The sequence below is a fragment of the Plodia interpunctella genome, chromosome 20 (genome assembly GCF_027563975.2).
Source record: "Plodia interpunctella isolate USDA-ARS_2022_Savannah chromosome 20, ilPloInte3.2, whole genome shotgun sequence".
NCBI lineage: Eukaryota > Metazoa > Arthropoda > Insecta > Lepidoptera > Pyralidae > Plodia > Plodia interpunctella.
Window position 1 is genome coordinate 3,791,562 of NC_071313.1, and position 21,075 is coordinate 3,812,636.

Here is a 21,075-nt window from a genome sequence, read left to right on the forward strand (position 1 = left end):
CCAGGTTACAAATGTGGGTTATAGGTTTGACCAGTACAATAGCATACCTCTTTACTATCTGACTTGATATTTGATCTAGTCCAACCGCACATTTAGTTTTAAGACCAGTTATGATCTGTAGAACTTCTTCTTCCAAGACTGGGGCCATCATTAAACTGTGAGGTGGCGTAGGCGCCAGAGGGATGTCTGTGTTAGATGAGCAAGGCTCAGGGTCACTGGGAGGTATCTGGTCGGCTAGGTTCTTACCCACATTTGCTAGTACAGTATTTATGTTATTGACACTGCTAACTGGGCATTTTTCATTTACTAGGTTTGGTGAGTGATCCTGAGTGCTTTTAATGCCATTTATATCTTTTATTACTTTCCAGAGATGTTTAGTATTGTTTTTGGAGTCATTAATTTGTGATTTTTCGTAATTTCTTTTAACATTTTTTAATATTTGTGTACAGTAATTTCTATATCGTTTGTATGTTAGAGTAATAACGTCGTTTCCTGGATTCTTCTTGAATTTTTTATGTAGGTTGTCCCTATTTTTGATGCAGCGTAGTAATCCTTTTGTTATCCAAGGTTTGTAAATAGTGTTTCTTTTGGACTTTTTTATAGGTTTGGAGCATTTATCAATGACATCCTTGATTGTCTTTAAAAATACGTCGGTGGCTGTATTCGGGTCTGGGCTGTCCAGAACTGGGCTAAAGTCAAGTTGCTGGATTGATGGGTCTAGGACACTGTAATCAATTTTAAATATAGTTTTGTTTTGAAGGGGGAGAATTTGTTTTAGATTTAAGCTAAAGCAAACTGTATAGTGATCGGTTAATGTTGACTCCACAACGAGACAAGTTGCGTCCAATTTCGTTTTGGTAATCATATATTCGTAGCATGTGCGCCCATGAGTGGGGACAGTATGGCAAGATAGCATTCCGTGTCTAGCTAGCATGTTTAGGTACTCGTTTTGGCGATTGTTAGAGCTATTTGGGACTAGATCTATATTAATATCTCCACAAAGAATAATATTTTGGAAATTTGATAATTTAGAGAGGGTATTATCCAGCGTGTTTAGAAAATTTGTGATATCTCTCTCGGCTGGTGGTCTATATATGCCTAAAATGCAAGTTGATTGGCTTAATTTAAGTGTTAGACAGTTTGCATCTATAATCTGGGGTTCTTCTATTTTTACATTGAGGGATTTTCTGTAGTAGATGATCACACCTTCGTTCTGTGTATTGTTTCGAGAAGTAGAGGCATATGCGTAATTTTCAAGTTCGTGTATATATTTGTTAGATGGGAGCCAATATTCTGATAAGATGATTATGTCCCACGGGATTTGGGAGTCTTGTAAAAGCGCTGTAAAGCCGTCCATATTGCAGCTACTGCTGCGAATATTTTGGGAAATTATATTCAACGTTCTATTGTTGTGTGTAATATTGTTTTTGATTTCGTTCTCTTTAAGCTCACTGTTTCCGTAGATAATTTTTAATATATAAGAAAAATCGAATTAAATTTGAGACAACTAAAAACACGTCCGCACTGTACGAGATGCGAGGGGGAAGGGGGAACAATTAATAGGTATGAGCCAAACTCTCGACATACGAACTGAGCACATAAAGGTAAATGATTAAAAACTGTGCTATCATGGGCTGATCCTGGCCAGCGCGCAATTATATTTCTAATTTTTAATTTGGCATCCGACGCCATTTGTACATTCAGACTACATTTAGTCTCCCGGTTGCGATATTGCTCACAAGTCGGACCACCTGATGTGCAAATATATGACAAATATAATTTACTTTATATTTTGATTTCAAATATAAATGGTTTATCTCACATATACATAAGAAATTGATTATAAAGAATTGATAACAACTGGTTATAAAGAATTACTAACCTGGAGAATTCATTTTCATATGGGAAAATTCATTTCTATAACCCGAAGGAATTTCGCTATGCAGATAAAGTCGCTCGGGACTTGCATGCGTTCCTGCTCACTCCCCGGCATATATATATAGTATTTTTTTATACCATCTAGTGGATTTATTATAGCATGGATAGTACGCGAGTAACTGATCTTTTTTATCCACACCTTTCATATTTTCATAATACATACTTCACTATGACTTCTGATTTTTGTGAAATTTTACCATATTAGTTTGATTCACTAAATGTGAATTATGTTCTGTAGAAAACATAATGACATTCCTTTTATCTTTAAAATTAGAAACACAGACTCCGCGACAATTATATCTAGACAACAAATCGCCCCTCTTAAGTTTCATTTTAGTAATACAAGGATTGCGCAATCTGTTAGCTCTGAGGGTGCCGGTGACGTAAGTATTTTTAACTAACAGATCTTCCACTGTTATAAAAATATCCATATACAACGAATGCCCTTCATTCAAATAATCCTCCATTAACATAATTACAACTGTATCTGCATGACCTTTTCCCCGAAGTTCAACGTCATGACTTCCGCAATACATGTGATTTTTCTCCATATTTATGTCTCTTCCCTTGTATATACTGATTTTTAAACGTCCGCGCCACAAAACAACAGTTTCAATTTCAAACAGTTAAATTTTTCGGCGGAACTACAAGAGGCTTCATTAAGCTTCGTTCGAACTGAGGCGAATCCCGCGCGGGACGCGGGACTCAAATCAGCGCGATTCGCTCGCTCGCTTAATCTTCCAAACTGAGGCGAATCCCGAGCGTCCCATATTTGATTTCTCAATATACTTCTGTGGCAACTTGGTCTGCTGACGAATTTATTGAATTATTGCCTTGCTACTCTGCTTTAATTCCTGGGCTTATTTTCTTGCCATTTTATGCGCTTTTGCCAGTTCAACTGTTTGATCTAAGGTTTTAGGCTTGTCTTGTAAAATCTTTCTTTTCTTTTATGAACTGGTTTGTGACATTAAGGTTCCAACTGAAAATGTCAAGTTCACACTGACTTGCAATATTTTTTAAATCCGTTACAATTTTTTTTTATTAAAAGTGGGGTAAGTAAATAATTTCGACAAGGATATTCTGCATCGCCAATTAATAGGTATGAGCCAAACTCTCGACATACGAACTGAGCAAATAAAGGTAAATCATTAAAAACTGTGCTATCATGGGCTGATCCTGGCCAGCGCGCAATTATATTTCTAATTTTTAATTTGGCATCCGACGCCATTTGTACATTCAGACTACATTTAGTCTCCCGGTTGCGATATTGCTCACAAGTCGGACCACCTGATGTGCAAATATATGACAAATATAATTTACTTTATATTTTGATTTCAAATATAAATGGTTTATCTCACATATACATAAGAAATTGATTATAAAGAATTGATAACAACTGGTTATAAAGAATTACTAACCTGGAGAATTCATTTTCATACGAACTTTTTTCCACTCTTCTGGTAAAATAGAATATTTTACCAGAAGAGTGGAAAAAAGTTCTCGCTGTCATTTAAGTAAAGGCTTAATGCATCTTTTACTTTCAAAAAACGCTCAAACATAAAATGTACTATTCCATCGCGTAACACAATCTTGAAAAACTTTGAGATGTGGTTGGTTGAGCCTGTCCTGGATTTTTTGTAGTTGTTTGTGGGCTATAGTGGAGTGGTTAAAGTGCGTCGATATTTTTTTACATTTTTGTTTGATGCCCTTTATATTTTCTTGTGAGTTTAAAAAACTTCTAATTGCAAGTTGCATTTTATGAACTGCACAATCCAAATCTTGAAATTTTGCTAATCGCATCGCTCTTTTCATATTGGAGCCTTCGTCTCGAATCATGCAATGCACTTGATCGTTTGAGATATTCCATTCCGTAAGCATCGTGTCAAATTTTTCAGCTATTATGTCACCTGTGTGGCGGTCGTCAAAAGTTTCACATTTCAAAACAATTGATGACCGATCAAAATCATTAGTTATTCCATGACAAGTCAAACTAAGTAAAGAGGCATTAGATCTGACCAAATGTCAGAAGTAAACGACATGTGATCAAAATTTTTAATCAATTCTTTAATTTTGATAGCAATTTTGCCATACAGCTCCTTGCATACAAATTCGGTGAAAAAGTTGCGCCCTCTAAAATTGTATCTCGGTGCTATTTCTTGTGTCAGCCTGCGAAATCCAAGTCCTTCCACAAAATTAAAAGGTAAATTTTGAAGAGAATTTCTCCGATTAGTTTATCAAATTTTTTCGAGTTTAAATTGTTGACATCCCATTTCTTTTCTTTTTGTATTAGTTCTTCTAATGAAAGCTGTTTCTTCGCTTCTTGAAGAGGCGTAATGATTTTATCTAAAAACAAACAAAAAACACAATATATAAAAAATATATACTAAACAGCTTTTATATAAATATAAACGAACCGCTATAAATTCTATTCAAAACAATAAAACTTCTATTTTTTTAACTGTAAATACCATTTCACTTTAAAATAAATACAAACTTTATTGTACAATATATGCTATAAATATATATACTTATACTAGTAAATACCTAACTAAATTAGGTAATTTTGCCTAAAATACAACTTACTGGCATCAGTTTTTGTTTTCTGTAGCTGCTTTTTGTTATTCTCCTTTTCAAACAAAATAAACTCTTCGGGGTGCACTGATTTTAGATGATTTTTTAGCGACGATGTTGTTCGACCCTTTCGAGAATATGTTTTATACATATTTTACACTGAGATTTTTCCCTGTCATTTTCAACAGGTTTGAAATAGGATGAAGCGATGAACAAGCAGACATCAAATAGAGCGTTCTTATCTTTAATGGTAATTTTAAATTGAGAGCTAAGTAATAATATTTTTAAGGAATAGATAACTCTAGCCATCCATCGAGCTTGGTGCATGGCACCGGGGGGTCGGATTTTAATCTTGTTTCCTTCATCTCCGCCTAAAAATATAATTGAGAGCTCTATTAACTCACGATAGTCGTCTCTGACAATTGTTTTCGTCAGTTCAGAGTGATAAAACGAAATTAGGTCCTCAATTTCACTTAGTGTCAGGCACAATGCAGTTTTTGCTCGATAGGTTTCAATTTTGGTACTATCAATATTTTTCCAGCTGTCTCGGAATTTTTTAAATAGGGGAATATCTGGGCTTGTAGTCACCTGGCTAATTTTTGCTTCAAAGGCTGCTTTGAGTACCAATTCATAGACGTGATGGCGGCAGTAAGGAATATCAAGGCAGCTGTAAAGGAATATCAAGTTGGGGTGCGTTTGAAAGAGAGAACTTAATACACTTGGTCTTGTCTGTGTTTAAAGCCAGGTTATTAGTTGTAAACCATTCAAGCACAAGTGACATAATGTTGCTTACATTGTTATAATTTCTACTTTTTCTATCAACTTTAAACAGTAGTGACGTGTCGTCAGCAAATAAAATTACATCACACAAATGTTGGGCAAGACAAGGAAGATCATTTATATAAACTAGAAATAGAAAAGGACCAATAATGGAGCCTTGAGGCACGCCCATGTGCACAGGAGCGCTGTTAGAGGCTGCTCTATTAATTTCTACTTTCTGAGTTCTATTGTCTAAGTAAGAAGATAGTACATCAAGGGCCGCTCCAGTGACACCATAAAATTTAAGCTTATTTTTCAGTATGTTGTGGTCGACACAGTCAAAAGCTTTTGAAAGGTCACAAAATACACCTATAACATCCTGTCCGGCTTCCCAAGCATCATTGATAATTCCAACTAGAGTGGCTGCTGCATCAGTAGTGGAACGACCTTTAGTGAAACCGAATTGACTATTGTGTAATATTTTGTTTATGTTAAAATAAGAAACTAATTGAGTTAAAATTAGCTTTTCAAAAATTTTACTTAATGCAGGTAGAATGGAAATGGGTCTGTAATTAGTGGGATCGTTTTTAGCGCCCTGTTTGAAAAGAGGTATAATTTTGCTGATTTTCATGAGGTCAGGGAAAACTCCATCTGAGATGCAATTATTGAATATAATAGTTAAGTGGGGAGCAATCAGATCAATAATAGTGCTAAGCACTGAGACAGATATACCCCACAGATCCTCTGTATTTTTCATGTTGAGTGCTTTGTAAGCAGATAATAATTCTTCAGGAGAAATATGTCTAAATCGGAAGGTAGATTTAGGATCTGAGGCATTTCTTTTTAATAAATCATCTGCAGCACTGGGACAAGACGAAAGGGAGCCCGTAATATTTTTAGAAATATTGGCAAAGAAGTTATTGAATTCGTTGGCCACTTCGTCATTTGAATTAATGGTTTTATCACCAATTTTTAAAGAAATATTGTTGTCGCGTGGGTTAAACTTGCCGGTTTCTTTATTAATGATTGACCAAGCTGTTTTGATTTTGTCATTAGAATTTTTTATTTTATAAATTAAATATAAAGATTTTGCTGTTGAACATACCTTTTAAAAAGTTTTAGAGTAACGTTTAACATATGATATAAATTCCGCATTAAAATTATACTGTTTTTGACCATAAAGTTCATACAACTTGTTTCTGCTAATATAAATACCATTTGTAGCCCAATCGCAAAATTTAAGTTTCACTTTATTATCTTTTAATACTGATATATATATATATATATATATATATACGAATGGATATTTTATATAGACATAGTGTACCTACCATTTGATACGATTAAGTATTGAAGCCTCGCTGCGCCTCCCTAACTTGGTTACCCGGCAGTGGACTGAATCTAATTTCCTTTAACTTGAAAGACTTAACAAGGGCAAATGGAAAACTTGGATATACATCACTTAACCCCACTTTCAGAGTTTGAAAACAGTTATGCTGTTATGAATTTTATGGTGAAAATTTCGTGAAATAAATTATACGAAATGAGTATTATGATTTTTGATATTTGAATAGTCTTTGGCGAGTTTTTTTTTTTCATTTATTTATTACAGTTATAGTACATTGTTGTAGAAAAAAAAATACAATTTGTAAGAGTTCAACTTTTTTTACCTAGCTTTTAGATGTTGTGTAAAAGTCCTTCCCCTTTTAAAACAATAAATGTTTTTAAAGGTACAATAGGCGGAGTAAAAAGCGGAACAGAAAAAATATTTTTTTTTCTACTCCGTGGGCTATAAGTACCTAATTTAACAGTCAACTAGCAGCGCTGTGAAAATTTAAAAAATAGTTTGTCTTATGAGCGTGGCTCTCCATCTCACCCTCGTGTTTTTCTGGTTTCATTTACGACAGCGAAGCCCAGAAGCCTGGTGTATATATAATTAAGATTAAGCTGTGTTTTTTCGACTGGACGGCTATCGACTCTTTTTGGGAAAGCTGTTGATGAAAGTCAATTGTCAAGGTTTATCATTCCTCAGGTCAATCCTAATCCCAGGACTCGGGTGTCACAATCGAATATTCAACCAGGAACACGTATGGACAGAGTACATTTACAAATGCAGAATTTTTGTTTTTAGTTAAGTTGTGTTTAGGTTTTATGTCTTAAGAGGAAAAGTTTTTTTGAATTCTGTTTCCACTGTATTAAAAATCTTATTATAATGTTCATTAGGATTTTTAGTTAAATCTAATTCAGGCAATTTCTTATTTATGGTTTCGCGAAAACGCATTTTGCGGTACTTAGTTAACGGCCTACGGATTACAGGAGCGGAGATAAGGTTAGATTAGGTTAGGAATGTACTTCCTACTATATATTTATTTGGAAAAGCTAATTTAATTTCACCTTTAAAAAAATGTTCTGTAACACAAAAAATATCAACCTCTCTATGTTACAAAAATAAACAAATTTCATTATACGAGGGTTGCTATTTATGTATCCGGAATAACAAAATTAAACAAACATATATTATTACATATGGTTTTATTGTTTCTCGAAGTATTCTCCGCGATGATCTATGCACTTCTGCATACGATGAAACCAATTTTCAAAGCACTTTTTCCATTCTGATTGAGGTATGTCCAAAACGTGTGTTTTGAACGCATCAACGGCCTCTTCGCGACTCGAAAAACGTTGACCACGTAATTTATTTTTAATGTTTGGAAATAAATAAAAATCATTGGGTGTATACTCGTCATACTAATGCCCAGAGACGCCTCTATCTCGCGGTATGTAACATGACGATCTTGCATTACTAATTGTCGCACAGCATCAATATTTTGTTGTACCACTACCGATTTAGGACGACCCTCCTTAATTTCATCCGTGAGCATAGACCGTCCACGTTGAAATTCCTTAAACCAATAATACACAGTGGTTTTCGATGGTGCTTCATCTCCAAAAGTTAAAATCAGTTGTTCGATGCACTGTTTTTGAGTTAATCCACGCCGAAAATCATAATAAATCATCGCGCGAAAATGTTCACGAGTTAAATCCATGGCAATGAAGACAAGCTATTTTCAAAATTGGCGCCAATTGAAAAAAACAAATGACAGGGACATGAAAAATATTTATTCTCTAGCCGAAGAGTTCTATTTTCAAATGTTGTAATTACTTTTTAAATATTCTAGAATTATTGGCAAGTTCCGGATACATAAATAGCAGCCCTCGTATTTGCTGGTGAAACCCTGTATATTTTGATGAACAAGGTTTATAAAAGAAGGTTTCACCTCTGTCTTATTACCTAGTTTAAAACTAAATTATTAGTACCAGTACTAATATCTGGTGACTTCGTTATATTTGATATATAACTGGTCTATAATAACTGGTATATAATAATATATCTGCGTATCGAAAGTTACCATTTACATGTTACGGTTAAAAAAAAGACTACTTAGGGCTAAAACGCACTAGCGGCCTGCCGCGATGCGGTATGCCGATGCGGCAGGCCGCAGCATATACGGTCAGCCGTAACGGCACGCCGTATTCCGGCTAACCGTATGGTCTTGGCTCACTGCGGTCTGCCGCAATCGTCAGTGCTTCTAGAAATTTTGCACATGATGGACGTTGAGGAAGTTGCGGCAGTCATTTATTTATATCATCGTAGAAAATATCGTCAAAAAAATAAACATAGATTTTGGATACATCCTCTATTGGTGACACGACATGACGGCAAAGAGTTTAATATTTTTATTTCAAACCTAAAGAAATTTGAAGATAAGTTCTTTGGATACACTAGGATGTCAGTAAAATCGTATGAAGAATTATTAACAAAACTATATTTAAATATTCGTGGCCAGGATACACGATTTCGGATATCTATATCCCCGGAAGAAAAGCTCATTATAACCATCAGGTAAGAAAACAATATATTAAGTTGAATCACATTTATTTAAGGCACATAGAAATAGAATCACATTAACAAAAAATCTACGGTGAATTAAACAATTCAGACATCAACGAAGCGTCGTCTTGGCTAGCAGATTCCTGAGTTGCCTCTTCAGTTGTATCCATTGAGTGCGTGGATGTACCTGGTAGATTTTGACGGTGTTGGTAACCTGTAGTTGTGGGTTCTCTATTATTGAGTCTACTCTCATACCCTCGGCCAGTGTAGTCACTATCAAGTGTTTGATATCCTCTTCCAGCATATTCACTTTCATACATATGGTTTCGATACCCTCGATCAAATTGCGTACTATAATGAAATGATGGTTGTTGAGCATTTCTAATAGCTCTTATGATTTCACATCTCGCTTCCAATTTATTGGATTCTGGAATTTTTTTGAACTCTCTTAAAAGGGATAACAAAAACAACTTGTCTTCGTCATTTTCCATTTCTTTTTTATACTCCAAGTTTTTGTTCAATACTGATACTAATTGTTGTCCAATAACGTCTTCATTATTACTTTTTTTCTTTTTTTTCTGACTAACTAAATTCTGTGATGTTTCATATGGGCCATCATGGTCTTGGGAAAGATTGTTGGCAATGTCTGACTCTGTCTCATTTACCATAGTAGAGTCCTTTAAGAATAATAAAATATTATAATAGGTATATGGGCTTTTATGTTTGGCACCTGAACCGCTTTTCATGTTTTTCATATTTTTCGAAGCTTTTACAAAACTATCTTTAATATTCCGCCATTTTTTCATAAGTACTTTACCTGTAACAATAACCATTTAAATTAATAAAAAAATAATTATGTTTTTAGATATTTGGCAACCGGATGTACATTCGCTGAACTACATTACACATTTCGAATTGGTGCGAGTACAATAGCTGAATTTGTTCGTGAAGTATGTTCGGCAATATTTTACTGCTGTTACTGTTAAAAGAATCTTGTTTACCGAAGCCATCTCAACAAAGATGGCTAGATATTGCAAAGGGTTTCTCTACAAGAGCTAATTTTCCGAATTGCATTGGGGCTATAGATGGGAAACACATACGGGTAATAAAGCCGTGCCATAGTGGATCCATGTACTACAATTATAAGCAGTTCTTTTCCATTATACTTATGGCTATATGCGACAGTAATTACAAATTCATAACAATAGATGTCGGTGCTTGTGGCAAATTTGGAGACTCAGCAGTTTATCAACACTCTAACTTTTACAAAAAAATGATAGCAGGAGAACTTGAGATACCAGAATCAGTACCCATATCACAAGTAAATACTATTCCAATGCCATATGTTTTAGTAGGCGATGAAGCCTTTCCCTTATCCACGAACTTAATGCGACCTTATGCAAAACCAAAAAATTCTAATTTAAACACTACTAAGAGAATATATAATTATCGGCATAGTAGAGCACGGCGATATGTCGAATGTTCGTTTGGAATACTGAGCAATAAGTGGCGTATATTCCATAGACCTTTAAATGTGGATATTAGTTTGGCTACTGATATCATCAAAGCATGTTGCATTTTGCATAACTACGTTCGAGACAGAGACGGTTATAACTATGAAGATACTTTAACATGTTACATGTCGCCTGATGTACCAGAAACTCCGAGAACATATAATCGAATAGGTAATAATATCGCTGAAAGAATTCGTGACTCTTTCGCTCAGTATTTTGAACATGAAGGTAAATTGGAATGGCAAGAAAAATATATATAAGTAAATATAATGGCATTAATCCGCAAAATCGCAGGAAATTGCGAATAAAAAGTAGGTATGATGATTGTAACATTGTAACCATGATTAATAAATAACGTAACTTACCGAGTTCTTTCTTTTCTTCCGATGTATCATCTTCCTTTGCATATATATTAATCATTTCCTCCCAACATTTTAACTTTTTATTTCTGTCTGCATAATCAGCGCATTTGCTATCCCATATTGCGGGGCGTTCTTTTATTTCTAAAATGAACTTTTCTGTATCAAAATCCATGACGCGCACGAGTAGCGTCTAGCGCGTGAAACAAGCGACGACGGACTGGCGGGCGGGACGCGGCGTTTGCGACTACCGCGCCGAGTGCGTGGTGGGGATGCGGTGCGTCGCATCATTCAACCGGCGCGGCTCGTCGCAGCTCCGGAACAACCGGAGCGGTTGACGGCTGGCCGCAAATCAGTGCGTCGTTATCGTGCGGTTTCATGTACTAATCGATGTGCGGCCTACCGCAACGGCACGCCGCATGGCGGCCAACCGCTAGTGCGTTATAGGCCTTAGTCTTTTTTATCTTAGCTGCCAAACTTTTCATTGGTATCTAAGCGCCTAAAGTGCGCATAAATATCTTCGCTTCATGGTATAAGCAATCTAAAGTCCATTACCATAAGGCTTATTTTTATTCTGACACACGAAATAAAGCCATGTGTAGGCTCCTACAAAAGGCGTGTTCAGATAAGTGATTTACACGCGCAAACTGCAGCCATTAAAACTCGTAAATAATTTAATTGTTATGATTTATTTGCTCACCTGATTTCGCTCTATCTATATAAAAATGTTAAATAATTCAATTAGTTTAAAGTCCATCATCATCATATTATCAGCCATAGGGCGTCCACTGCTGAACATAGGCCTCTTATAATGATTTCTGCATTGGCCGGCTAGAAGCGGCCAGCGGCCGTCCAGGGAGTTCCCGCGGCATTCACAAGGTCGTCTGTCCATCTCGCGGGTAGACTCCCTACGCTTAGCTTGCTGGCTCGTTGGGCTATGTTGGTGACCTTTATTATCCTGCGGATCTCCTCATTTCTGATTCGATCTTTTTGTATAATTCGTGAATAACGTAAGTTTTAAAAATTAATCAAATAAAAATCAATCTAAGTACAGTTTACCATACATAGTAACTACCACTTTTTTAATATTTTACATATTTTTTTAGGGTTTTAGGTATGTAGAAAAATAAAAGGCAAAAGATAAGTTGATAGGTATTGTCTTATATTTTTCTTAAAACAAAATACATTAATTATTTACATTTAAAATCTTGTGTCAGCATTAATAACGTCAAGAAGACGTTGCCGCTTCGACCGAACTGCATTAAAACAAAAATTGCCCCCTCTCAAATAATCCCAAATCTGTTGAACATGCGTACGCAATGCTGCAGTAGTACGCAGTTGTTCTCGATCCCATATCTGGACCATCTTGCCCCATACATTTTCTATAGGGTTCAAGTCGGGACTCTTGGGTGATAGTTTTATAAGATTGATATCATTGTTGCTTTCAATGTACTCATTAACTACCCTTGCGTTGTGGATTGAGCATTCGTCCTGTATAAAGCTGATCGGTTGATCATCATCATATAATAACCTGGCGGTTGGATACAAGACCTCCTGAAGAATATCTCTGTACCACTGCCCATTTAAACGCCCCCCTATTTCGACTAACTCTCCGGGTCCGGCTGCAGAGATCCAGCCCCAGAAGCCTAGAGTAGAGTGACTACGTTCAAGGACTCTACAGATTTGTGGGTGGAGGGAGATGCTAATATATGCTTTATACCGAACATCCTAGTTAACTGGCGTAGTACTTCAGAACTAAAGTTCGTGCCTTGGTTGGTTACTATATATTTAGGTATACCTACATGAAATATAAAATGAACAAATTTTTTAGCAGTTTCTTCTGCAGAACACGTCTGTAGCGGGCGTTTGTAAGGTAACAAAACTGGTTTTTCTTTAGTGGGTTTTACGGTCTTTACAAATTTTTTGAACCAAGTATAAAATATTTGTGAAGTTATCCAACCATTGTCACTACATATCCCCCAAAATCCTGGTGGTGCACCATCTAGTAGCTCATTCTTCATGCGTTTTCGGGCGTAGATCAGCATTGGTGGTATATAATTTCCTGCGGCGCTAAAACAGATTTCAGCCGTAACTAATTGCCCTCTATCTCCAGATGTCAAGCAGCCAACTTGTTTTTGACCCTTGAGTGACAATATCCTTGACTGAGTTTTTGGTACAATACTAACGCCGGTTTCATCGACGTTATAAATTCTGTCAGGCGTAAGGCTATGCTCATCTACAATACTTTCCAATAATGTGAAAAACTCATTGACGGCCACTTTGTTAAAAGCCTCTCCGCCAACTGAAAAACTAAAATGCGAAGAAAGTGGCGGGGCAATCGATCGATCGCGCGAAGCGCATGATCATGATCATGATTATGCCCCGCCACTTTCCGCTCCCCGCTTCCCCGGTGTGGTCGTCCACGCAGTAGGGAAACAGGCCGCCGGCCTGTTCTTTATCATTTACCAGCGCAATGGAAAATTTGGAGTTTGTTAAATATTTCACTGGTGATTTTACATTGCCAGGTTATAAATATCTAGGGCCAGGTAATGATATTGATAAAGGTGATCCAGTAAACGACGCAGATTGGATAGCTGCAAAACATGATGCTGAATATTGGATAGCCCGTGATAATAAAGATATATTTACCGCTGACGAAACAGCAATAATCGAGTTTGCTCATGAATTTAGTAAAAGTGAAAATGTAAGTGCTTTATTAGGAGCAACAGGGTTATCTTTAAAACATTTGTTTGAAAAATATGTAATAGGACATCCAGTGTATCCCAATATGTCGAAGAGAGTGCACGCAGGACAACAAGCATATACAAATATTCAAAAAGAATTATCTAAAGCTTGGAAAGAACATAAACAACAACACGGCGCCAGTGCTGGTACTTGGAATGAATTCATTCGTAGTGACGCGGCCAAGGAGATTAGACGTCAATTTGCTACACCGAAAAAAGTACGCTTTGATGAAAATCCTACTGATATTAATCAACCAGGTCCTAGTCGTGAACAATCTGACCCTGTCACCGAACATCCCGACAGAGACGCCGGAGGTGCCACCGTACCAGACACCCCTACCAGAGCCGGACCTCCCGACATCGCAGCAGAGTTTCCGGACGTGGATGATAATTTTCTTGATCTTATGGATATTGACGTTAGTAATCTTGGCAATAGTGCACAAAATGCAGTTGGCCGAAATAGCGGACAAGGTTTGGGTGTGGGCCCACATTCAACGGAACCTAATCGAGCGATACGGATTCCTCGCAGTATTATGCCGTCGCCACAGGTATATTCATTTAAGAAATCAAGAATATGGAACAGCTATGGATATGCTATGAAAGAATTGGAATTAAAAAAAGATATAAAAGGAATATGCACATCAATGATGAATTGTTTGGTAGATTTTGTGCCTTCATATCTGACATCATCTGAATGGGTAAATTTACCTAGAACTTCCATAATAAAAGAAGTTCGATGCAAAATAACACTGTTAGGTTGTCGTACAACTTTTGGTGTTGGAGAAACGCTCTCAGGTAATGCAAATACAGAACATGTTCCAATCGGATATGTTGCAACTAACCTAAATGTTAGCACATATGGAACGAACGTTGTATACGAAAGTGCAGCAGATAAACCAATGATTCCTACAAAAGTTGCTCTGCCAAGTATGGAAAATGCTATTAAAAAAATGTATTTGGATATACCATGTCAATCTATGGGCGTACCTCGTAAAAACTCTATATATTGGTGGTATAACGATGACGGACATGCTGCACACGGAATGGGTAATCCATGTTTAGATAATATAATGGATCGATTTTTAATAAATTCCATGATTGGACAAACTGTGGCACAATATAAATATAATCCAAAAAATGGAATTGTCTCTCCTAACCGAATTCATGTTACACCTAAAGCATATCATAATGTAGCTATGACAATGAACAATGCTGCTTATATTAGTAAACGTACAATGACTAAACAAGGATATACTGCAGATAAACCATCACAGTTGGGAAATAAAAGTGATATGTTTGGAACTTTGACGGATCAATGTTCTGTGACTTACGGAACTACATTAGAGTACAGTGCTGTTTTTAATCCTCGAGATCCAGTGTATAATGCTTCAATGCATCCCCAACCGCAGCTCCACGTTGGGATTGGTGCAATACCACAAATTAATCCGGCCACGGAATTTGAAAATTTTCAAACTACAATGGTGTATTGGTTATGTGAATATGAAATGGATGTGTCTGTTGATTTGCATAGTTATTTTACTTATGGTACTGTCGCTGGTATGCCTCAAAAAGCTTTATATTATTACTTACACGATTCCCAGTACACAACTGCAGAAACCTTCTGTGGGGTCGATCAAAATTTGGAACGATCTGTCAAACTCGTTGAAGATGAACAAGAACCAGACATTCAACCAACCACAGGAATTAATTTATCAGAGTCGGTCTACACAAACCGACATAACTTATATAAAAAATCGTTTGATTATGATTCCCCAGCTTTCAGGACGCGACAAGCTAGTAATAAAAGAAAAACAGGAATCCCAAGTACAAGTGGAAGTAATAAATCGAAAAGGGCCCAGACAATGAGGACGGAACTTGATGATTTCGATGTAATATCAAGTGATAGTGAAGTGAGGAGTATTAATAAAAGAATGTCTAATATGTAATAAATTTATTCAGATTCAGTATCACTACTTTCATTTATATCAATTATTCTAAACCCTTTATCATCTAAAATATTAAAATACATTAGTAACTTAGGTAACATTAATGGATATAATTTTTTCTTACATTGTTTAAGACTTTCACATGGTCTCCATATATAAGTGTACATTCGAGTACGAAATGCAGTATCTTTAGGAAATATATCATTGTTTGATAAAACTATACATGGAGTTCTATTAACAATAGCATCATCTTGAAATTTAACTTTTACATTCAAAGTATCACCACCAAATAACATTTTAATTGTTTCAAATGCACTAGTTTCGCAGTGAGGTTCGTTCCATAATATAATACGTCTATTCACACACTCCATCAAAGGAAAATTATTATATTTGTTAAAATTACCAATTTGACCAAAATTTAAAAAGAAATGAATAATTGCATCAAAAAAATAATTTTTACCAGCATTAGGTTGACTTAAAATAAACATACAATTTTTCTTAGGTACTACTCGATCTAAGATATTATATAAGTCTAACAGAAATTGTCTTACACGATCAGAATTATTATTAAATTGAAACATTAAAAGTTCTATAGCTATTCTTAAAGATTGGTCTGTAGTGTAATAATAATCATTAACGTCACGTACACCACAATTATAGTATAACGATTCACTACACTTAAATTTATTTATGAAATCAATTACTGACATGTCACAAAGCTGTCGTTGGAATATACGCTGTACTGCTTTTATATGTGTATGATTTAATGGCAAATATTTCCACTGAGAGCTAAACCACACTGCATTGTTAAAGATATTGTTTATTGGCGATGTTGGAAATTTCCAAAAGAATTCCAGTAGTTGATCTCCTTTACTTCTTTTGTTATGCCTTTGATTTTTCCCACCTCTTTCATTACTGCGTTCTGGAGCTTGTTCATCTGTATTTGAATCGGATCGACACAGGAAGTCGTCAAGAACACCATCTTGGTGTCCGCGTGCTTCCACCAATTTTTCTTGTCTAAGCCGCTGATTTTGGCGAATGGATAGGTCTCTAGTTTTATTACATTTAGACCACATTCTCCCGGCGATTTCAAAATGTACTGTTTGCCGTTCGCCTGTCTCGAAATACACTGCGAGATTGAGCCAGTGTTCGCTGGTACATTCTGAAGACCGAAGAAGTCTTCGATTAAGTCGGGGATTTCCGCATTCTGCTCTAATTTCTTTAATTCGCTGACATCGGCAACTGTTGCCGTTGTAGGAGCAGTCGTGCACGACGTGGAGATGGTCTCCGCCATGGTTGCAGACGAAGAAGATGGTCCCTTTGAAAGAACGACCTGAGCTGCCTCCTTGCTCACATATTCGTGAAACGTTTGTATTGCTGTATCTGTCATTTTGGATTGCAAACACGTCGTGTATAACTCTGAATCGGAGAGGATGGTTTTGAATGCATTCCATGATAAATCTTCGCATCCGTTCTGTCTCAGTTTGTGGACAATCAATTTTAATATTGTCTTCCACAATGAGATCAACGTTGTAAATTCCCTCTTCAGACTCAAGTTTTTCTCTTTCATCGCTTTCTGCTCCCCGAATTTCAGTTTCTCCATCACTTGAGGATAAACATCGGTCGTCCATATCAATTCCAAGACGCCGAGAAAACTGTCCGCTGGCGGCTCTGGTAACACTTTCGAAACTTCCTTCGTCGGAGTTGTATTTTTTTTCGATGTGTTTTTCCTTTTCTTTGGAGTTAGTTTTGATTGGGCTTTTACTTGAGCTTGCATCTCCATGTCGTCCACTAACACTTGGGTTTCGGCACCGATATCTTGGACACACTCGGTCTCCACTATCTGAATCGCTGTTTGAAGATTGTTCTGAGTTTGTTTCATTTGTATAAACTCCCCTAATTCCGCATTCCTCTGTTCGTGGTCGCTTTCTTCGTCGCTGGAGCTCGCCGGCGATATGTCCCGAAAATGTACTGATAAATTTTTTCCAGTCGACCTGCTCGTCGACGGAATCGGTGAACTGACTGGAGTTTTCATTTTCACTTGAACTACTACAGTCAACCGAAAAAAATGACATAATGATGATTGCGTGCCGACGCCGACTATTTATACACTGAATAAATCGTTAAGGCGTGCGGGGTAACGGGCGAGGTAAATGATAAAGAACAGGCCGGCGGCCTGTTTCCCTACTGCGTGGACGACCGGCCTGTTTCCCTACTGCGTGGACGACCACACCGGGGAAGCGGGGAGCGGAAAGTGGCGGGGCATAATCATGATCATGATCATGATCATCGCGCTTCCATTGATTTTATGTACTGTGATAATTCTTCTTCCTGTTCTTTTTTAAACACTGTTTTGTAGCGACCTAGTTTCTTTTTGCCACAATCATTATCTGAATCAGTGTCAACATCTTCAGCTCATCGAGCTTTTCTCACTCGTCGCACCAAGGTCGACTTAGGAACGTTATATGCAGCCGAAGCTCGCAGATATCCCATTGTCTCTGATAGCACAGCTCTAACTGCCCTTCTCATGTCTTCTTCATCCCACGTGCCACGATCCGACTTCCTTTAATAGTTTCGTACCATTTTAACTGCAAAAAAATAATAATTTTACTTTATTAAATGATTAATATCAATTTCAAGATAAACATTAGCTTTTTTAAGGGTTGAGTTGTTATAAATTGGAATAAATAAAACATCAGGACAAATAAACAGTTGGAATAAATAAAACATCATCTTATATAAAATACATATGGAGCAAGATGAGATACTATCCCATTATGCCCTTACCGTTTTGCCCCAACAGACATATTTTACAAAAGTAACAACAGTACTAACCTACAAATCTATTATGCGAAAATCAAATAAAAACTCGTTAATTTAACACTACTACAACATGTACGCGGTAATATATTACAATAGCACTAATACATAACTTAGTGTACATCCGTTCAAAACAAAAGATTTCGTAAAAAATCTCCAAAAATCCGTTTTTTCTTGCCGGGTGGCCGAAACACATAGCAACAGGCACGCGACGCTCGGACTCGTGTGACAATTTTTTTAGCAGTTTCTTCTAGGTTTTTATTTTTTAGTTTTTAAATATTCTTTTATCATGTTGTCGACGTCGTTTTCATCTGGATCAGCAACTTTCTTTTTAGCACGTCTGACCGAGTCTAATTGTAGATGTTCCCAGTGCAGATAAATCTTGGTTAGACAACGCCGTCGCTGTCATAGAAGATAATGAAGGGTGTGTAATGTTAGTGGCCAGCGGTGAAATGGACTCTGGTATAAACGAATCTTGTATTTTCGACGACGTTGTTGTTAGAGAAGGAGACGACGACGCAGGCGCAATGTTGGATTCAGTTTCCTTGTATAGGGTACCACAATCCAAAAATGAGAGTTGACCAGCCCATATGAAATTAATTGTTTTCCTTTCGCTGCCCGTGGTTCCTTTCACTTGTTTTTTTATATTTTATGTAACTATCCCTCATACTCTTCCATTTTTTTCTTATTACATCACCTGTAAGAAATTAAAAAGACATATAAACCCATATTGCTTTTAACATGATGAAATACAAATTTTAATTAAGATCAATTTTTTCTATTATAAGCGGTCTACACACCAAAGCCGCTGACCCGGCGGCACAGCCCGGCGGCTTAGTGCCGGCGGGTTAACCCGGCGGCTTCAGAATGTCCAAGCCGAACGACTTTGCCGGCGGCAATACCGGGCGGCACGACAGCCGCGGCATGTGGTGTTCTAGTAATTGCCAAATAGTCGTAGAGATTGGACGTGTGTGTTGCGAATAATTCAGAAGTAGTATTTTCAGATTGACATGGAGGAGGACGATAACAGTGATTTAATAATAGCAGTTTGTGGAGTTATTATCGGTGGATCCCTCAACACACGAAAGTGTTGGGTTAGGCCAAGTTTAATGAGTCGCAATAAATACAGTACTTGTCAAAGATTAAGTGATTTAAGGGAAGACGACTTGGTTCTATACAAACCCATTTCTTTTAAGACTTTCCTGTCATTAACCAGTACCGACTTTGAATATTTACTGAATATTGTTGGACACAAAATAGCTAAACAAGACACAAATTACAGAAAAGCAGTTTCACCAGTAGAAAGATTGTCAATAACGTTAAAATACCTAAGCTCAGGAAATTCTTTTAGTAGCCTGTGCGACGTCTTTAAAGTATCTCCTCAACTAATTTCAAGCATTATTCCTGAAGTATGTGATGCTTTAGTTGAAGGACTTTCAGATTATGTGAAAATTCCAAGGAGTCAGGAAGGATGGAGAGAAATTGCAGATGAATATTTAAAAAGATGGCAAATACCCAATTGTCTTGGGTCAATGGATGGGAAACACATAAAACTTCAATGTCCCCCAAAAAGTGGAAGTGATTATATAAACTATAAAAAATATTTCAGTATTGTGCTCTTTGCTTTGGTAGATGCTGATTACAACTTTTTGTACGCTAATGTGGGATGTCAGGGTCGGATTTCAGATGGTGGGGTTTTTAATAATTCAGCAATCATATGATCAGAATCTCCTGGTGACATCTGTGGTAAATCATTTTGATTTGATTGTGATTCTCGTCTCGATTGTGAATCGTGGCTCGTCGACGGTGTGTCCTGCGAAAAAAGACGAAAAAGACTGACGTTTTACTTTAATTTAATAAAAAATAAATAAGTATCTCTAGTCAAAATCAACATTTATTGTGTATTTTTTTATTATGGATTTTATTAAAGGCACTGAATAAGTCTTCAACATTTCAATTACTTTTTTTTCAAACACATTTTTTTTACCTGAGTGGCAACTATTTTGCCAATGCCCGGGAAAGGGTTAAAATGTAAATACCAAGATACACTAATAAATAAACTAATATTATAATTATATGTCTATGGGGCCCTAGTTGCCTGATTATAAATAAAAAAAAAATATATCTTTACTTACAGTATCGGTGGTTCCAGTAGGCACATTTTTGTTCCGCAGAAAATTTAGTGATTTGTAGGCAAACCATTTACTATGATAAATACCATCAGTACCCGCACCAGACTTATTTGAATTATCTTCTTTTTTTTTCTCTCGGTAATAATGACTAGTTAAATTTTTTATCTTTCTCTCGATTTCCGGAACATCAGTAGCAAATTCACTGGCAATTTCATTAAATGCGTCGTAACGCTTTGGCCGGCTTTTGTAGTCACGGTTTTTTGGGTTCCATAATATTTCTTTTAAATGATAGAGGTCTATTAGTTTTATAACTGTTGCATCGTCCCACTCCATATTGGTTAGTTGATAAAAATAAAAGTGCCGACACTTCACAACAACAGAGAATGAATAAGTGATACGT

General features: G+C 36.6%; 2 protein-coding genes and 1 pseudogene across 2 annotated transcripts in view; 1 reads left to right on the forward strand and 2 right to left on the reverse strand.

Moving 5' to 3' along the window:
• LOC128678888 (uncharacterized) overlaps window positions 1-7,879 on the reverse strand; it is a 240,575-nt gene extending 232,696 nt beyond the window's left edge. The window contains exon 1 of the mRNA XM_053760781.2: window positions 7,869-7,879. The gene's annotated coding sequence lies outside the window, so the exon portion shown is untranslated. The remainder of the gene's footprint in view (window positions 1-7,868) is intronic.
• Window positions 7,880-8,714: 835 nt separating this feature from the next.
• LOC128678876 (uncharacterized) lies at window positions 8,715-11,042 on the forward strand (annotated as a pseudogene).
• On the reverse strand, window positions 9,169-11,208 carry LOC128678884 (uncharacterized). Its single transcript, XM_053760775.1, has 2 exons — window positions 11,040-11,208; window positions 9,169-9,977 (listed from the first exon to the last, which is right to left on the reverse strand). The coding sequence occupies exons 1-2, from the start codon at window positions 11,206-11,208 to the stop codon at window positions 9,247-9,249; spliced, it is 900 nt and encodes a 299-aa protein (XP_053616750.1). The 3' UTR covers window positions 9,169-9,246.
• Between the last annotated feature and the right edge of the window lie 9,867 nt (window positions 11,209-21,075).

Excerpts from the sequence above, each read along its gene's own strand:
- LOC128678884 (XM_053760775.1), bottom strand. The coding sequence starts at position 11,208 with ATGGATTTTGATACAGAAAAGTTCATTTTAGAAATAAAAGAACGCCCC. Across the intron at positions 9,978-11,039 it reads GGAAGAAAAGAAAGAACTCG|GTAAAGTACTTATGAAAAAA; the intron begins GTAAGTTACGTT and ends TTATTGTTACAG.